The following is a 17,565-nucleotide window of genomic DNA, read 5'->3' on the forward strand; positions in this document are numbered from 1 at the left end:
GTCCTATAAACTCCTTACAAGATGGTGTAAAGGAAATGAGCCTTACAGAGACCACAGCCTATGGAGTGTTCAGCTTCAGAGAATATGTACTCCACTGGCAGCATGAGAAACAAATACACAAGAAAATACAATATAGCATAAACCAGGAGCTGAGGGTGAATGAAGATGCTCAGAAAGATCTGCATTAAGAATTTCCTGGGAATCGTAAAACAATGTCAAGCAGCACTGCCTCTGGAAACCAGAAAAACTATATTATTTGATAACATATCCTAAGCCTAAATGCCAGAGGTTCTTAAAGAGGTGCAGTTTGTCTCATTTTCTTTCCATTCGTACCTTTATTTGGCTCTGTAAAAAAGATCCTCCTCTTCTACGTACCTATCTACATGCAAGCAAACTGCCACAGAAGCATTTTAATTAGTGTACATCTTCCTCTCTTTGCACATTTAATTTTTTTATTTTCCTACTCCATTCTGCTAATATTTCTATCATGATATAAAAGACACAAGACAGGTGAATATAAAGAAATACTTATATACATCCACACACAAGAACGGTTCAAATAGATAAACACAGAAACACAAACACTAAGGGAGATAGGGCTGGAGTTTTTCTTCAACATGTACAATTCAATGTACTTTCAGTTTTCGTTTCAACCTTCCTTAGTGGCTTCTGCCCAGCAACTGATGAGAAACATCACCTCTGAGCCAATCAAAAAACTATTTGTTCCAAAGAGCCACTCTGTTACTGTTTCTGATGGTTAGAAGACAATATTTGCTTTCTCTTTTTCATTTCTTCCGGATGAAAGGCTAAGCCGTAATAGAAAGAATGGAGAACTATTCATTGACCATCTTTATTCTGTGGGCTCTGATTCTCCCATGGGAACACCAAGCGGTAAGTGCGGGAAATGGTTTAGAGCCTGGGCTACAACGCCTGGGAGGAGTGGGGCTGAATCGCTGAGAGTGGTGAGTGGGCATGCAGGGAGAGTACTCGCCCAGAGAAACGGGTGCGGTGCCTCTGTGTGTGTGTGTGTGTGTGTGTGTGTGTGTGTGTGTACATGCACACACCTGCACATGCACATATGGGCACATGGGAAGACAGGAGAAGTACTGCAAAGAATAAGAAACTGCAGAGGTTGGGATTTAGTGGAAGGAAAGGGAGACAACATGAATGAAGAAATATTCCAACTGCATCTTCTTAACGTACTGTGGTCAGAAAGGGAAAAAAAAAAAAAAAACCCTTAAAATCTGTTCTGGTCAACTCAAGGCATCTATTCTAAGAGATTCTGAAGAAGGAAAAAAAAAAGAGAAGTACCTTATAGATTTACATGTAAATGTGTTTATTACAGAAGTATTTATAATATAGTAAAATCTGAACCAACATTCATATACAACAGGTAGGGAATAGACAATGCATGGTTCAGTCATAAAATATGTTCCATGTAACCATTAGGAATCATAATGTTAATTAAGTGAAATTCTTTATAATTTTAATAACACTGGATCCTTATATTAAACCATTTTTGGTATCTTTTAGGGATAGTACTTGGTTTTCTTTCCATTCATCATTTCCCCAAAACCTAAAGTATGCTTTCCCATACAAGCTACTACATTGTATGAATATATAATAATTGAGAGTCTCTCTGAGCCTACTCTGACTCAGAAAGCTGCTCCTAAAGAAGAAAAAGAACAAACAAACAAAAACCCCAATTGTTTTTTAAACTCTTTCTTTATTTTGGATTTTTGAGTTTCTGCATTTTGTTACTGTAGATTTTACTAGATTGAACAGCCTTAACCTTAAATATTTGCATCAATCTCTAAATTTTTTTCTTCAATGCTAACTTTTATAATTGGAATTTTGAGGGCAAAAGATGCAACATTTTAAAAGCCCTTGCCATGTATATACGGCCAAATGCTTCCAGAAACATTTCCACTTCCATTAGCAAAGTATATGATTATAACTACAGAGTATTTAAGGTTTTATTCCTTTTATATTTTTTTCATTGGCAAAATTGTCTATAGTAGAAAGAATGAATAATAAATAACCTAAAATTAAAAGTTCTCCCTCTGAGGACAGCAGAGAAATTTTTAGCTTAGGGAATAATAATAATAATACCTCCTTTTCTTTAGGAGCATAAAGAGCAGTTTTGAGAAGCAGAAGATGTGGTGAAATATAATGTTTAGTCTGATAGTGAGTGTAAGATCCAGGCAGGGGTGGAGCATGACCAGCTGCACAGACCTCTGTTCCCTTGCTCCCTCTGCATCTGTCCCCACCTGCCTCTGCAGATCTTGTTCTCAGAGGCTATTCCCAGACCCACAGCAGCTGGTATTATGGCTACAGGCCTCATGCTCCTTTGTTTTGGGAGAAACTGTTGAGGAGTTAGTATTTACTGAGCAACTAATATGTTCCAGTCTCTATTATTCCTCATAATAATTATTAATTATTAACTAATACATGAAATTTTTAAATTTAAAGCATTCCAACAATTTTAACAGTAAAGGAAGCAAAAGGCCAAAGTGTCCTTTCACTCACTTAACCTCCAATCTTCAGTTTAGCATTCCTCTTTTTAGGCTTTTTCAGGCATTTACATATATAGTTTTGCAGAAATATATAGCTTTGCTTTTGTTTTTCAATTGAATCATTAGTATAGTTCTACAAGGTACTTTTTGATCACTTAGTATATCTCCATTGTCCAGGCTAGTGACATTAAATCACTCTTTTTAACTGCTGCATTGAATTTCCTCATAGGGATGTATCATATCCCTATGATATGTGGAAGACAGGCAGATGTATCATACATCTGTATCATAGGGATTCCTCTAACCAGTCTCTTGTGGGTGACTGGTTCAGTTGGTAACCACTTTCATACTTTAAAAATAGTGCTGCAGCGTCATTCTCGCAGAGGCTTCTCTCTGCACCCATGCAAGTACTTTGCTGCAGTAGGCATCAGGAAGTGGAATTTTTGGGCCAATTGTGCACATTCTAAGTCTCATACTTGATATTTTTGAGTAACTACAGCTTAAATGGTTTTGTCCCATGACCAAGATCATCAAGCTTGTGACTTCTAGAGCCTTTACCTATTGTCTACCCTCTTTGTGTCCCTAGCTCTACCATAGTGGTCCAGCCCATTGTGGGTGCTCAGTAAATATTTGTTGAATAACTTTATGAAGGGAAGAAAGAAAAGATGAGTAAGGTCTGGTCCTATTCAAAGCTCTCCCAATCAATGTCTTTGTGATTAAATGTGGTGGGTTCAGCCCCTGAATGACTTTAGAGCCTCCACCAGGCAATCTGCCTGGATCCCACCAGGAGCCACCAGGCCATGAGTTGACCATGATAATGGCCAAGAGTTTGACCCTTGAGGAGTCCACAGTGTTGGACACCCATAGAGTTGAACAAGGGTGGAACCAGGGAATCCAGTGAAGAGGGTCCTTCATAAATCAGAGGGGGATGATGGAAGCTTGGACCTAGCAAGGGAAGTGTGGGGAAGTGATAGGATTCCGAATATTTTAATGCAGTAGAGTCAGAGATTTCCTGATCAGATAACAGATATTGCTTTTACAGATGGTTTTCCATACTGGAACTCAAAGGTAAAGACATTCAAGGACAGACATTTTTGGCAGAGGTAAGATCTTCTTCGGTTACCATACTTGAGTTAGCCCTGGGGAAGTGGACGTTTCCACGCAGAATCCTATAGCTTCTTCCAGGCCACAGTGTCTGTCTCACACCTTCTGGTGTCTCTTGATATGCAGCATAGATGAAAATGGCAAGTTCCCTGGCCTTCCTTCTGCTCAACTTTCATGTCTCCCTCTTCTTGGTGCTCACTCCTCTTCAGCTGCTCACTCCTTGCTCAGGTAGGGAACGATTCCATGATTCCACATTTATGTTTATGAAGTAGATGATTGCCTCAGTTATATAATTAAGCAGACAATTACCTAAATGCCCTCTTAGAACCTTTAACTCCTTCCTATACCTGAATCCATCCCAACCTGAAGGATCATGTGTCACTAAGAGACAAATGGTGCTTCTGTTAGGAATGGTTTCCCCTCTAGGTTCTCTGCATCTAGCCTTCCCTGTCTGAGAAGCACCCTTCCTCTCATGACCCCAAATCCAAAACCCTCTGATGGAGCCTCCCCCTTGTGCCGACAGCTCAGTTTTCTGTGCTTGGACCCTCTGGGCCCATCCTGGCCATGGTGGGTGAAGACGCTGATCTGCCCTGTCACCTGTTCCCAACCATGAGTGCAGAGACCATGGAGCTGAGGTGGGTGAGTTCCAGCCTAAGGCAGGTGGTGAATGTGTATGCAGATGGAAAGGAAGTGGAAGACAGGCAGAGTGCACCATATCGAGGGAGAACTTCGATTCTACGGGATGACATCGCTGCAGGGAAGGCTGCTCTCCGAATACACAACGTCACAGCCTCTGACAGTGGAAAGTACTTGTGTTATTTCCAAGATGGTGACTTCTATGAAAAAGCCCTGGTGGAGCTGAAGGTTGCAGGTGAGCCTCCAGGTTTGGTTCTGAGAACATTTCTCCGTAGGATCTAGAGCAGATGCAGAGTTCCAGTTCCTCTTTCAAAAGCACTGCAGACACTCCTGGCTGATCACTAGCGATTGCCTGCACTGCCTTCCAGCTTAGCTTTTCTGCGACCCTTGAGAAAGACACAGGTTTTCCTTTAGGAAGAATTCTTGCTGTACCCTACATGCTCAAGTAAAGAACTCCTTTCCTCTGGCGACCAGAAATATAAGAAAAGTGAAGGACAAGGGATAGGAAACATTAGAAACCATCTCTTCAGTGACTGGTACACCATCATTTTGGTTTAGTTGTGTAACAGACGGCTTCTGTTGTGTCTCCAACCTTAATCAATCTTATGTAGGAAGAAGGAGACCAGGGTGAGACTAAAGCTGTAATTGATGAAGGGCTGCAATCCCTAATTGTTGATGGGGGATGTTTGGTCATTGCTGTGGTTTGCACAGTGTTCATGTTTTTCTCTATGCTCACACACGATGTGGGGTGGTCTTGTTTTTCCCATGATCCATCATAGTCACAAGATGCATTGTCTGTGTTCTGTGAAATTGCTTATGTTCAACAGGATGACACGGAGACCCGGTGTCAGTTTCCCTATGTTGGAACAGCTTTTCTCTTTCTCAGTGCAGTCCCTTGCCCTGTGGCTTCTGGTTGGGTTTGGTTTAAGGGAATCTGCAGCAGACAATCGTAGGAAGAGAAGAGGAAGAAGTCTGGGTGCTTATTCCCTGGCTTCCTTGCTGCAAGGTACCTTCAGGCTGGCTGCATTGCCTTGCTGAAATTGTAATAGCTCCTCTAAAGGAAGTCCTCAATGCATGAATCTCTTCTTTTACGTATTCAAAACAGCTTCCTCTCCTCCTCCCTCTGGTAATTGGTGTGGGTGGGAATAGCCACACATTACTGACCCTGGGATACTGCACTAGCAAATTTAGTTTTCCCCTCATCATGACCACACTTTTGTAAACAGCTCCTGAATGAAATCTCTCTTGAATTATCAAATCTGAGACTGCCATTGATTCCCATTAAGACCCTCTTTAATGCAAGAGCTATCAAGAATCTAGGCCAAATTATCCTTCCACAGCACTGGGTTCTAATCTTCATGTTGAAGTGAAGGGTTATGAGGATGGAGGGATCCATCTGGAGTGCAGGTCCACTGGCTGGTATCCCCAACCCAAAATACAGTGGAGCAATGCCAAGGGACAGAACATCCCAGCTGTGGAAGCACCTCTGGTTGCAGATGGAGTGGGCCTATATGCAGTAGCAGCATCTGTGATCATGAGAGGCGGCTCTGGGGAGAGTGTGTCCTGCATCATCAGAAATTCTGTCCTTGGCCTGGAAAAGACAGCCAGCATTTCTATCGCAGGTCAGTACGTGCTTGGCATCAGGTTTCTGAGCTGAGCTGTGGCAGTTGAATGAAGGGGGATGTGTTAGGACGACCTGGGTCTCTGCACTGAATATAAGGCCCAAAGCACAGATCTGGAGGCGCCGCCTTGTTCCAGGGGAGCTTCTTTCCTCCATAAAGGTGTTCACAACACAAACATTTTCTGAACATTTCCTATCTGCCAGAAAGTATGACAGGCAATGGGAATTGGGGGAAAAACATTCAGATAAGCTCCTTATATAACGTCAAATGACAAAATGGTGTGTGTGTATATATATATATATATATATATATATATATATATACACACACACACACACACACACGCATACATACATATATATATACACACACACACACACACAAACTCTTATCATAGTGAAACAGCTGATCTCCTTGAATAAGAAGGAGATTCTAAAAACCTAGTAAAAAGTTTTGGCCAGGCATGGTGGCTCATGCCTGTAATCCCAGCACTTTGGGAGGCTGAGGCAGGCAGATCATTGAGGCCAGGAGTTTGAGACCTGCCTGGCCGTGGTGAAACTCCATCTCTTCTAAAAATTCAAAAAATTAGCCAGGTGTGGTGGTGTGCACCTCTAATCCCAGCTACTCAGGAGGCTGAGGCATGAGAATCACTTGAACCCAGGAGGCAGATGTTGCAGTGAGCTGAGAGCAGACCACCGCACTCCAGCCTGGATGACAGAGTGAGACCCTGTCTCAAAAAATAAATAAAATAAAATAAAATAAAAATCTAGTAAAAAAATTTTTAACAAAGTTCATGAATTATCAATTCATAGAAAAGGAAATAACCCACAAAAGAGAGCTCATTCTCATTCGTTAGGGAAACATTTGAAATCATTTTTCACTTACGATATTTACAAAAATCAAAACGAAACTGCTTTGGCTTATAATACATGGTTCTCATAGGAATGTAGGAAGGCAGTGACTCTCAGTCATTTTTTCGTGTAACTTGCTGTATTTTTGGTGTGCATTAGGTCAACCTCTATTGAGGGCTCTATAGCAATATCTATCCAAACTACATACTTATCGATCCAAACTTCCACTTCTAGGAATTTATCTGATAGATAAGCTTGCATTTGTATGAGATGATCTATGCAAAAGGTTTCTGTTTTTTGTTGTGTGTGTGTTTTTTTTTTTTTAGACGGAGTCTCACTCTGTTACCCAGGCTGGAGTGCAGTGTTACAATCTCGGCTCACTGCAGATTCCGCCTCCTGGGTTCAAGTGATCCTCCTGCCTCAGCCTACCGAGTAGCTGAGATTACAAGCGTGTGCCACCACATCCAGCCAATTTTTGTATTTTTAGTAGAGATGGGGTTTTACCATGTTGGCCAGGCTGGTCTCGAACTCCTGACCTCAAGCGATCCACCCGCCTCAGCCTCCCAAAGTGCTGGGATTACGGGCATGAGTCACTGCAACCGGCCTGTAAAAGATTTCTTATAGTACTGATTACGATTGCACAAGGTTAGAAACTGTGCAGATGTTCACTGCCAGGGAACTTCCATACAAGGGAATACTGCCCAGTTAGTAAAAGGAAAAAGAAGCAATTCTCTCATAACAATATGGAAAGATCTCCAAGGTACATTTTTCACAGAAAAAGCAAGATGCAGAGGGACGTGTATAGAATGCTATTTTTAGTTTAAACAAGAGGAAAAATAAGAATATACTTTAATTTACTTTTTTTTAGCTCTCGATTGGGTTATTTAGTTTATATTTTTAAACTTCAACAAGCAATTTTGTAACGCTCACTGTACATTAGACACTTTATAAGTATTAATTTAATTATTCTAACCTCAGGAGATAGGTATTATCATTACCCTCATTTTATAGATTAGGCCACTACAAACAGAGAGGTTATGTAGTAGTCCAACATCACACTGCTAGTCACACGGGGGAGCCAGCATTTAAACCCATGCCCTCTGACTCCACAGGTTATGTTCCTAAGCATCATATTAAGTGGATAAGGAGAAGTTAATACATGGAGGGAAGGAGGACTGGGTGGATGAGAGAGTTGCATGCCTTTATGTATATGTAGTTTTGAACCATGTAAATGTGTTACCTATTGAAAAAATATTTAGAAAAAAATGTGTATGACTCTGCTCAAGTTACTTTCCATGCGAGAGGCAGACATCTCAAGATAAGTAATAGTAGAAGCTTGTAGTGAGGATTTACCAAAGTCTTATCTATAGTCCTCTGAGACTTTAGGGAGAGAATCCTTATTTAACCTCATGAGATAGCTTCCCTGCGCCCAACCTGGGCTGAGCAGCTAAAGCTTGGGGCACTGAGGCTGGGGAGGCTGAGTGCACCAGCGCCCATGACCCACAGCTCTCCCCATTCGCAGACCCCTTCTTCAGGAGTGCCCAGCCCTGGATCGCAGCCCTGGCAGGGACCCTGCCTATCTTGCTGCTGCTTCTCGGTGGAGCCAGTTACTTCTTGTGGAGACAACATAAGGAAATAACTGCTTTATCCAGTGAGATAGAAAGTGAGCAAGAGATGAAAGAACGGGGATATGCTGCAACAAAGCAGGAAATAAGCCTAAGAGGTATCCAACAAGAGCAGAGAATCTAAGCCCCAGGCTTGCGTGCCCCAGCCTGAAAACCTCACCTCTTTCCCCCACCCTGGCACCGCATCATGTTTAAGGTTTATTTCCCGAAATACCCACCTCACCCATAACAGTTCATCTTTTTTTTGTTTTGGTTTTGTTTTTTGTTTTTGGTTATTTTCCAGAGAGCCTCCAGGAGGAACTCAGTAAGTTTTCCCATTCCCCCAGAGACCCAGGCATGTCTTCCTATCCCGGCTTTGAGCACCTTGATGACTCTTCCCTGTTCATTCCATTGCAGAGAGGAGAAAAATCCAGTACTTGACTCGTGAGTGGCTCTGACATTTTCTCTGAATTCAAATCTATTACTCTCTCTCTGCTTTGTTATTTTCCAGCCCATAAGTCATATCCCAGGGTTGAAAAGCGATCTTGGATCCCTTTACCCAGAAAAAGAAAACAAGTGTGGCTCTTTGGAGAAACCACCCAGTGGTTTTTCTCTCTAGAAAAAAAAAAAAAAAAAAGAGGTCTTCAATCTCTTTGTACTAGGGACTACAGACCCTTAAGCTCTAAGAAGCACTGAAGAATATCCAGGGTTACACTTCAAAAGGAAGAGGAAAGAGAAGAATGAGGTGCATTTTCTATGGCAGGAAACTTACTTGTTTTCCACAATCCAGAGGCTGTTGAAAGGAAAACAAGAATGAAAGATTTAAGAAATAAGAAAATCAGAAGAGAGAGCGGGAGAAAAGTGTGTCTAATAGAGAGGAGTAGCCACAGTGGCTCAATTGGTACAGATTGATCATAATTGCTTTCAAAAACTAGTCCCTGAAATTGCTCTTTAAATTTCCCAAATTCTTTTTAGAGCAAGGTAAGAAATCATACAGATTGAGAAGGATGGATCTTGTACTCCTAGACATTTGCATATAGACATGGTGACACTTATGCCCAGGTACAGATTCAAAACAGATGAACTGGACCCCATTGGGAAGGAACTCTCACAGTGCCTGCCCTGCCACTAGCATTCAGTCGATGTTCCCAGACTTGATATTAAGAAAAAGAAGTGAAGAAAGAATTGTACCTGCAGATGGAGACCATGCAGAAGGGTGGGATGGTCAAAAAAAAAAAAGACTAGATGGACGCAAAAAGAAGAGGACAGGGCCAACACAGAAAAGACAGAGTTCAGGTGACACCTCTACCTTTCTTTCATTGTAGGTGGAAAGGAGTCTTCGTCTGAAACTGATAAGTCAGCCTGATGCTCTGTAAGTTTGCTGGGTCACGTGCCCTGAATATTTCAACCTTTTCTCTGCTGTGACCCGTGGAAGTTCTCAGCTGGATTAATTAGATCTAATCCAAATACTCAATTTCTGTGTGGTGGGGGTTCACCTCTGCTTTTCTGGAGCCTCTGGGAAACTCCTGATCCAGCACACTCGCTTGCAAAGCCTGGCCATGCATCCTGCACATCCCATGACACAGGGAGCCTAGCCTGACATTTTTGAGAAGGTGCCACCCCGATCCATCAGAGCTGTAGAGGAGGGAAGCTGGACCCTGGAAGATACTCTGAAGAAAAAGAGAGAAAACATGTAGTGAGGAGAGAATGCAGTGGGGAAAAGTACAAGAATACTGACCTTTTTCTTATCTGTATCTCCTTCCTTTCAGAACGGAAAATGGCCTTCTTCAAGCCTGGTGAGTAAATCACTGTATGTTCCCTGCACCAACAACCTGAAGGACTATATTCCTTTTTCCTTTTTTCTTCTCCAACTATTGTGATTTGGGGAAGAAAAGCTCCCTTGACATCCTTTGTGGGTAGGAAGACACATAAAGGGTGGAGCTGAGGGGAAGGAGACACACACTGAGTGATACTGCATGGAGAGTGAGGATGGAAATGCCAAACAGAGGAGGCGATGCCTGCCCAAAGAACTTTGTCCTTCTTAGGCTTCCCATGCCACCTACTGCCTGTGTCTCCTCAAAGGATTTAATGCTTCCAAGCTTTGGCCTCCACATTTTTAGATGATGATTGCAATCTGTGTTTCATGGGGGCTGAGGTGAAGACTGAGGGAATAATGAACTTGCTTGGCAGGAACCTAGCAAGAAATAGATGGCAAGTTCAAACTGGGTGGTTGAACAAGGTTTCCAGAAAGGAGGGTTAAGAGAAAGCAACAAGGAAAAGTGCAGTGCCCCCATGATTCCTAACAGTGGGGAGCTGTCTCCACCCCTAGCCTGCAAGGGCTAGGGAGGGGAGGCAGTTACTGGAACCCAGAGAAAAGTAGCTCAAAGACAGGGTTTCTTGAGAGAGTCGACAGGCCTTGTTAGAGCAGCACCAGCTGCTGCTGGCAGGGAGGAGGCAGGAAATTAAAAGGTGTGTCTTTCCTTTCTTTCTCCTTCCAATCTTCTATCAGGGCTTCCCACTGGCCAAACCCAACAGCAAACCAGAGGACAAGGGAGCCCAGTGGCATTGTTCTTAAAGGACAGATTCCTGGGGCCCAGAAGAAGGTGAAGAAAGCTGAAGGGTAGAGAGTGAACCTGGGGCATATAAGGCCTCACATAGAGCCCAGCACAGAGACGGCCTTGCAGCTATTAGAAGATCAGAAGCTTCCTTCATGCCCTGCTGTAGGCTGAGTACATAACATCATAGCCTTATACAATGCTAGAGATTCATGTTTTAATCTGATTTTTCAGGTGAGGAAATGCTTCAGATGAGGCTCCCCTTTGTTAAACAAATTGGATGTATGGAAAAATAAACTGCAGAAAAGGGGAACTCATTTAGCTCATGAGTGGTCGAGTGAAGGTTGAAAATTAACCTCTGATCATAAAGCATTAGTGGGCAGAGTCAGTGTGGGGAGGAAAACAAGAAAAAGGTAGAAAGAGGATGCTTGCTGCTTCCTGAGGCAGCATCAGGGTGTTGGGTTAGGCAGATGCTGAGGCAACTCTCATTTCACCCTCCTCTTCCCCTCTGGACACAAGATCCCTGGGGCTTTCTCTCCTGGCATCAATGAGAGAGTCACATTTAGGGCAGGCTAGGGACGCCGGGCTCTGGACTCAGGTCTCCTCAGCACAGCCCAGGTCTTGTATGCTGAGGCTCTGAAATCCAGGAAAAATGCTCGACCCCATGGACACTTCCTCAAATTCTCTACAGCGGATGTGATTCTGGATCCCAAAACAGCAAACCCCATCCTCCTTGTTTCTGAGGACCAGAGGAGTGTGCAGCGTGCCAAGGAGCCCCAGGATCTGCCAGACAACCCTGAGAGATTTGATTGGCATTATTGTGTTCTCGGCTGTGAGAGCTTCATGTCAGGGAGACATTACTGGGAGGTGGAGGTAGGGGACAGGAAAGAGTGGCATATAGGGGTGTGTAGTAAGATTGTGCAGAGAAAAGGTTGGGTCAAAATGACACCTGAGAACGGATTCTGGACTATGGGACTGACTGATGGGAATAAGTATCAGATTCTCACTAAGCTCAGAACCAACCTGACACTTCTGAGCCCCTAGGAAATCGGGAATCTTCCTGGTCTATGAGACTGGAGATATATCATTCTGCAATGCTACGGATGGGTCGCATATTCACAATTTCCTGGATATCTCCTTTTCTGGGCCTCTGTATACCATTTTCAGGATTTTGACCTAGGAACCCACTGCCCTAACCTTTGCCCAGCACCAAAAGAAGTAGAGAGTTCCCTTATTCCTGACCTAGTGCCTGATCATTCCCTGGAGACACCAGTGGCCCAAGCTTAGCTAATGAAAGTGGGAAGCCTCAGGCTGAAATAATGTCTCTACTTCTCTCTGCCCAGCCTGAATCTGAGGGTCTCCTTCTCCACAGCAACCAATCACAACCATAAAGCTACAGGCACACACTGAAGAACGCTACTGATATTCATTCTATTTTATTCTGTATACCAAATCTTAGAGTTTCATACCACTTTATTGTCCCCTTTATGCAGATACGGAAACTGGGGTACAGAAAAGTGAATTAACTTTCCAAATTTGGCATGACTAGTAAACAACAGAGCTGGGATCTAAACAGCAATAACTAACATTAATGGAGAATTTAAAATGTTCTGAGTGCTGTGTTACGAGCTTTGGTGGATGTCACTCCTTTAATCCTCACAACACCCTGTCGGGTAGTCTCATTTTGCAAGTATGGAAGCTGAGGCAGGGCAACATTAAGTAGCTTACATAACTCCTACGGTAATTTGTGCTGTTGGGAGATGGTCAGCTTCAGTCTCTGGCCATTTGCCCATTCTTTTCCACCCTGATTCTTCCCCCATGGGAAAAACCCACCTGTAGCCCTGAGGTTCTTTTCCCAGGACGGCTCCAGGGTAAGGATCATTGTAGGTGGTTGTGGAGTTGGCACTCCTTTTGACTCCTTTGCAGCTGATTGTCAGAGCAATAGACCCAGCACTCCTTGGATTAGCTCTGCAGAGTGTCTTGGTTGAGAGAATAACCTCACAGTACCCACATGACGTGTAACTGGGAAAGAGACTAAAGGCCACATGACATGTAACTGGGAAAGAAACTAAAGGCCACACTCAATGTATAATGAAGCCCTGGTAGGTAACAGAGCCTCTGGGAGGTAAACAGTGTGAATTAGGATTTGAGTTGACTTTGAAGGCTAGTCTCCTAAAAACCATCACCTCCTATGGGTGGTAGAGAGTGGTGGTTATGGAAGACCTAAACTAGAAAGAAGGGTCAATATCTTTAGGTCAAAAGGTTTCTTAGGCTTCTGCCCCCCTGGCAGGAGGGACTCCTTCCTGCCTAGGGAATTTTCCAAGGGACAGAGCTGGGGAAAATCCTTATTGATACACACCCATAATTCATTCAACAAATGCTCGAGAATCATATTGTATGTTCAAGACACTGTTCTAGAAACCAAGGGTAAATCATTGAGCAAACTATATTAAGATCTCTTCTCTCAAAAAGTGGTTACATAATTAACCATATATTCTATCAGATGGTGATGAATATCTGTAGGAAACATTAAGCAAGGAAGGAAAAGAGAGGTAGGGGCATGAGACAGATATGTACCCCCAACAAATGTGATAAGTGATCGTGGAGCCAGAGCCAGCCTTCCTATAGTCAAGGTTTCCAGATAGAACAAATACTCTGTGATATAAGAAATTTGGATGAAGGAAGCTGGAAGAATTACAGGGATATTTTTAATCCCTCTATGGATTCAGTCTGCTGGAAAGGGGTCTATCCACCCCTGTTCATTAGTGGATGTTAAACCCATATTCCTTTCAACTGATGCCTGCTTGGGAAAACTACTCCTCATTATCATCACTATTGTTGCTCACCATTGTATCCCCTCTTCTTGGCATGTGCTTGTCAAGTCTTGGTTGTTCAATAAATTTGTTAATAATGCTTACTCTTCAACTTGGCTTTTTCTGGACTCTAATAAGTCTACTCAGCACAGCAGAGTAGTCTACATACCCATTGTACTCACCACAGATTCAGTTTACCTTATTGCAACTTTTGCCCAACACCCTTATTGTATCCATTTTTCTACTGCAGCCATCTGAATTACCACAAATTCATTGACTTAAAGCAAGACAAATTTATCTCACAGTTTTGTAGGTCAGAAGTCCAACAGGAGTTTCACCAGGCTAAAATCACTGCACTCCAGCCTGGACAACAGAGCTAAAACCCTGTCTCTAAAAAAATATATAAATAAAATTAAAAAGAAAAACAAAAGAGCCATTGCCTAACAGATGGAGCCTCTGAGAGGTAAATAGTGTGAATTAGGATTAGAGTTGGCTTTGCAGGCTACCATGTCAAGTCTCCTAAAAACCATCACCTCCTATGGGTGGTAGAGAGCCATGGTTACGTGAAGCCCTAAACTAGACAGAAGGGTCAGTGTCTTTAGGTCAAAAGATTTCTTAGCATTCTGCCTGCCTGGCAGATTTCTGTCCTCCTCATTATCATTCTAGAGTTTCTGGAAGCTGAGGTCTACTAAGAAGTTCCAGAGGCAGAAAGTGAAATCCAAAACCTTCCTGTTTGAAGTTGGAGTTGAAACACCCACCTTGAAGTGAGAAAATAAGTCTGGCAGGATAAATTGAACAAGCATTTATAGCAGACAGATAAATGCTTGGTGCTGGGATGGGGCCTGTAGGTAGACCACAAAGAAAAGGGTGCAGTGGGATCCTTTTCTCTTAGAGAGCTCACAGTTTACGTGGCCCGTTGGTCTCCTGGTGTTCTCTAACATCAAGGTTCTTTCTTCCTTACCCTCATCCTTTTTTTCCTCTTTTCAATCTCTTGCTTCCTACCTCCTTTTTTTCCTTTACTTTCTTTCTTCACAGAAGAGATGCAATAGGCACTGAGACATCACTGCTTTTTAGCTGAGCCCTGATATCTCTCTCCTGGACTGGGCTCTGATCCCCCCGCTGAAATGAGGGGCAATGAGGGTGGGGGCATCTGGCTGGAGTGCATATGTGGAGGGTGGTACCCAAGGCCCCTCACAATGTGGAGGAACCCCTTCCTGCCCAGGGGATTTTCCAAGGGACAGAGCTGGGGAAAATCCTTATTGATACACACTAATAATTCATTCAACAAATGCTCAAGAAGCATATTGTATGTTCAAGACAGTGTTCTAGAAACCCGGGGTAAACCATTGAGCAAAATATATCAAGATCTCTTCCTTCAAAAAGTGATTAAATAATTAACCATATATTCTATCAGACGGTGATGAATATCTATAGGAAACATTAAGCAAGGAGGGAACAAAGAGAGGTCAGGGTATGAGACATTGCAATTATTAACAGAATGGTCAGGGAAGACTTCATTGTAAAGATGGAAATGGAGTCATCCCATCTGATGGCAAGGAACCATCAGATGCTTGAGGATGGAGCAACCCAGCAACAGGCAAAGCATATGCAAAGGACCTAGGGAAGGAACATCTCTGGCAGTTTCCAGGACCCTCAGGAGGTGATGCTGCTGTGGCTGAAATGGAGTGAGTGCAGGAAGTGAGAGGAGATGAATTCACAGAGGCAAAGAAAACACATTCTATATGGCATTGCAAGTCACAAACATCCTGTGGTTTTTACAGCGAGTGACATGGAAAGTATTGGAAGGTTTTGAGCTAAAAATTAACATGATCTCACTTGGGTTGGTCTGCTGAGAATGGACTACTGATGGTAAGGGCAGAACAAGAAGGAGGGCACTGGAGTATTCAAGGTGTGAGTGATGGTGGCTTGAGGCAGGGTGGTGGCTGTGTTGATTCAGCATGGCAGGTTAGCTTTATGCACCCTGGTTCTTCCCACAGTGACTCCAGATGTTTCTGCTTTGCTACCTCTGGGCCTTGGCCCTGGGAGCCACTGAGGTGTCAGCCAGGGCTGAGCCAGCATCACTTTGTCCATCCAAGTTTTCTGAGGGAGAAACTAACAGAGCAGGTGGCTAAGGAGCTCTAGAGATGTGCTGCTAGGGGCGCTCTCACCTGGATGTTCTGTTTCAAAATAAGTGGGTATTTCTGGCTGCCTTTTGAGAATCCGTTATGCCCAGCGGGTCTCCCTGTGTGGTGATCCTGCCTGTTATCGTGGTTATTCTGATGATATCCATTGCTGTATGCATCTATTGGATCAACAAACTGCAAAAGGGAAAAAAGATTCTCTCAGGGCAAAAGGAGTTTGAAGAGGAAAGGAAAGAAACTGCACTAAAGGAACTGGAGAAAGAACGTGTGGAAAAAGAAAGAACTTCAAATACAAGGTAAAGGAGGCCGAGTACAGTGGCTCATGCCTTCAATCCTAGTACTGTGGGAGGCTGAGGCAGGCAGATCGCTTGAGCCCAGGAGGTCGACACCAACCTGGGCAATAAAGTGAGACCCTGTCTGTAATTTAAAAAAAAAAAAAAAAAGTAAGAGTAGGAGGACAGTTCACCATTATAGAAAAGACACAGCTCTCCCAGGTACCAGTGTATGGAAGAGAGAGGAAATACACGGCAGCAGCAGCAAGGACTTGGAACTCTCATGTCTTTGGAAGGAATCTCTCAGAGCTTTTGTTCTTTCATTCTGCCACCATTGCATTCATTCACCTGGCTACATAAAGTACTAAATGGTTGAGCAAAAGCAAGCGTAACAATGTACCGGTACTACCCAGCCACCTGATCACATGTCATTTCTGATTTCTGACAGTGCCCTAGGCATGAGGGAAGGGAGATGTTGCTGTTCATAGAAAGGATGGTTCCTGCATTGTTTACTATAAACCCAACTTCTTTTAGTTCTTCTATTGAAGATATGGTTTTGTTTCTGTTTGTTTTTCAGAGCAACTTCAAGAAGAATTGCGTAAGTTTAGCCTTTCCTGAACTACTCCATATACAATTTGAGTTCTGCTCAGTTAGCAACATCTCATGACATTCACCTCTGTCTGTCCCTTGAGGATGGTGAAGAACATTCTTACATGCTGATGAGTGCTCCTGATGTTCCCTCAGATCTCACCTTTCTCCCCACCAGCTAGCTAACGGGACTCATTAGACAAGATGAGCAAGGGACTCAGGGCGAGGTGGGGACAGCAGGGAACTGGGGTCTGTTCATCAACAGTGTCCCAGCAGTGATGCATCATGGTTCTTCTGTCAGGGAATCCCAGCAGCTCTAAATCAACCCTATGGTTTACATCCCAGGATCCTTTCTCTTTTGGAATAATTTAATGCATGATGACAAGAGGTTTCCCATAGATAGTGGCCTCCCCAAGAGTTATGCTTCACTGGTTTTTGCTCTTTGATTCTGGATCAATTTGAAAGAAGACAATGCTGTCTTAGCAATTTATATACTAGGGATAGTGTAGACTGTGTATAGTTGAAGGCCCATGTGGGGAAGAGGCTATAAAGGTTCCCAATAAGCCTGACAGAATGGTATACAAATAGGTGGCCAGAAATGCCTTTCTGCTTCTAAGAGAGCACTGATACTTTGTGTATAGCCTGCCAGGGGAGGTGTCTGGGTGACTGGGAGAGCACAGAACCCAACTGCCCACTCCCAATGAGCACTTCCCATCGTATGATACAGCCCCTCTGCCCATAAGCACCACAGAATCCAAGTTTTACCAGATACCATGACACATGGACCTTTCCTCTTTAGGTGAATTTCAAAATTGCCACTGTCAACTTGGGAAAAAACAGCAAAATGTCACAACCAGATATTT

At 43.3% G+C, this 17,565-nt stretch overlaps 1 protein-coding gene and 1 pseudogene across 9 annotated transcripts; both read left to right on the forward strand.

Annotated features, from left to right (window-relative positions):
• The first annotated feature begins 703 nt into the window (after nt 1–703).
• On the forward strand, nt 704–17,532 carry LOC101001046 (butyrophilin subfamily 3 member A2). Of its 9 annotated transcripts, XR_004184530.1 has the most exons (12): nt 705–891; nt 3,559–3,619; nt 3,747–3,848; nt 4,144–4,491; nt 5,597–5,878; nt 8,252–8,452; nt 8,638–8,658; nt 8,751–8,777; nt 9,659–9,705; nt 10,103–10,129; nt 16,692–16,712; nt 17,502–17,532. XR_004184530.1 is itself a non-coding variant. In XM_031667641.1 (11 exons), the coding sequence occupies exons 3-9, from the start codon at nt 3,752–3,754 to the stop codon at nt 9,697–9,699; spliced, it is 1,017 nt and encodes a 338-aa protein (XP_031523501.1). In that variant the 5' UTR covers nt 705–891; nt 3,559–3,619; nt 3,747–3,751; the 3' UTR covers nt 9,700–9,705; nt 10,103–10,129; nt 16,563–16,579. The 9 variants fall into 9 exon arrangements, 7 of the variants coding, with proteins under 7 accessions (XP_021792333.1, XP_021792332.1, XP_031523501.1 ...); XR_004184531.1 differs by lacking the exon at nt 8,638–8,658 and having other exon boundaries at nt 704–891; XM_031667641.1 differs by lacking the exons at nt 16,692–16,712; nt 17,502–17,532 and adding an exon at nt 16,563–16,579.
• LOC110742961 lies at nt 10,104–13,805 on the forward strand (annotated as a pseudogene).
• Nucleotides 17,533–17,565: the final 33 nt, after the last annotated feature.

The sequence above is a fragment of the Papio anubis genome, chromosome 6 (genome assembly GCF_008728515.1).
Source record: "Papio anubis isolate 15944 chromosome 6, Panubis1.0, whole genome shotgun sequence".
NCBI lineage: Eukaryota > Metazoa > Chordata > Mammalia > Primates > Cercopithecidae > Papio > Papio anubis.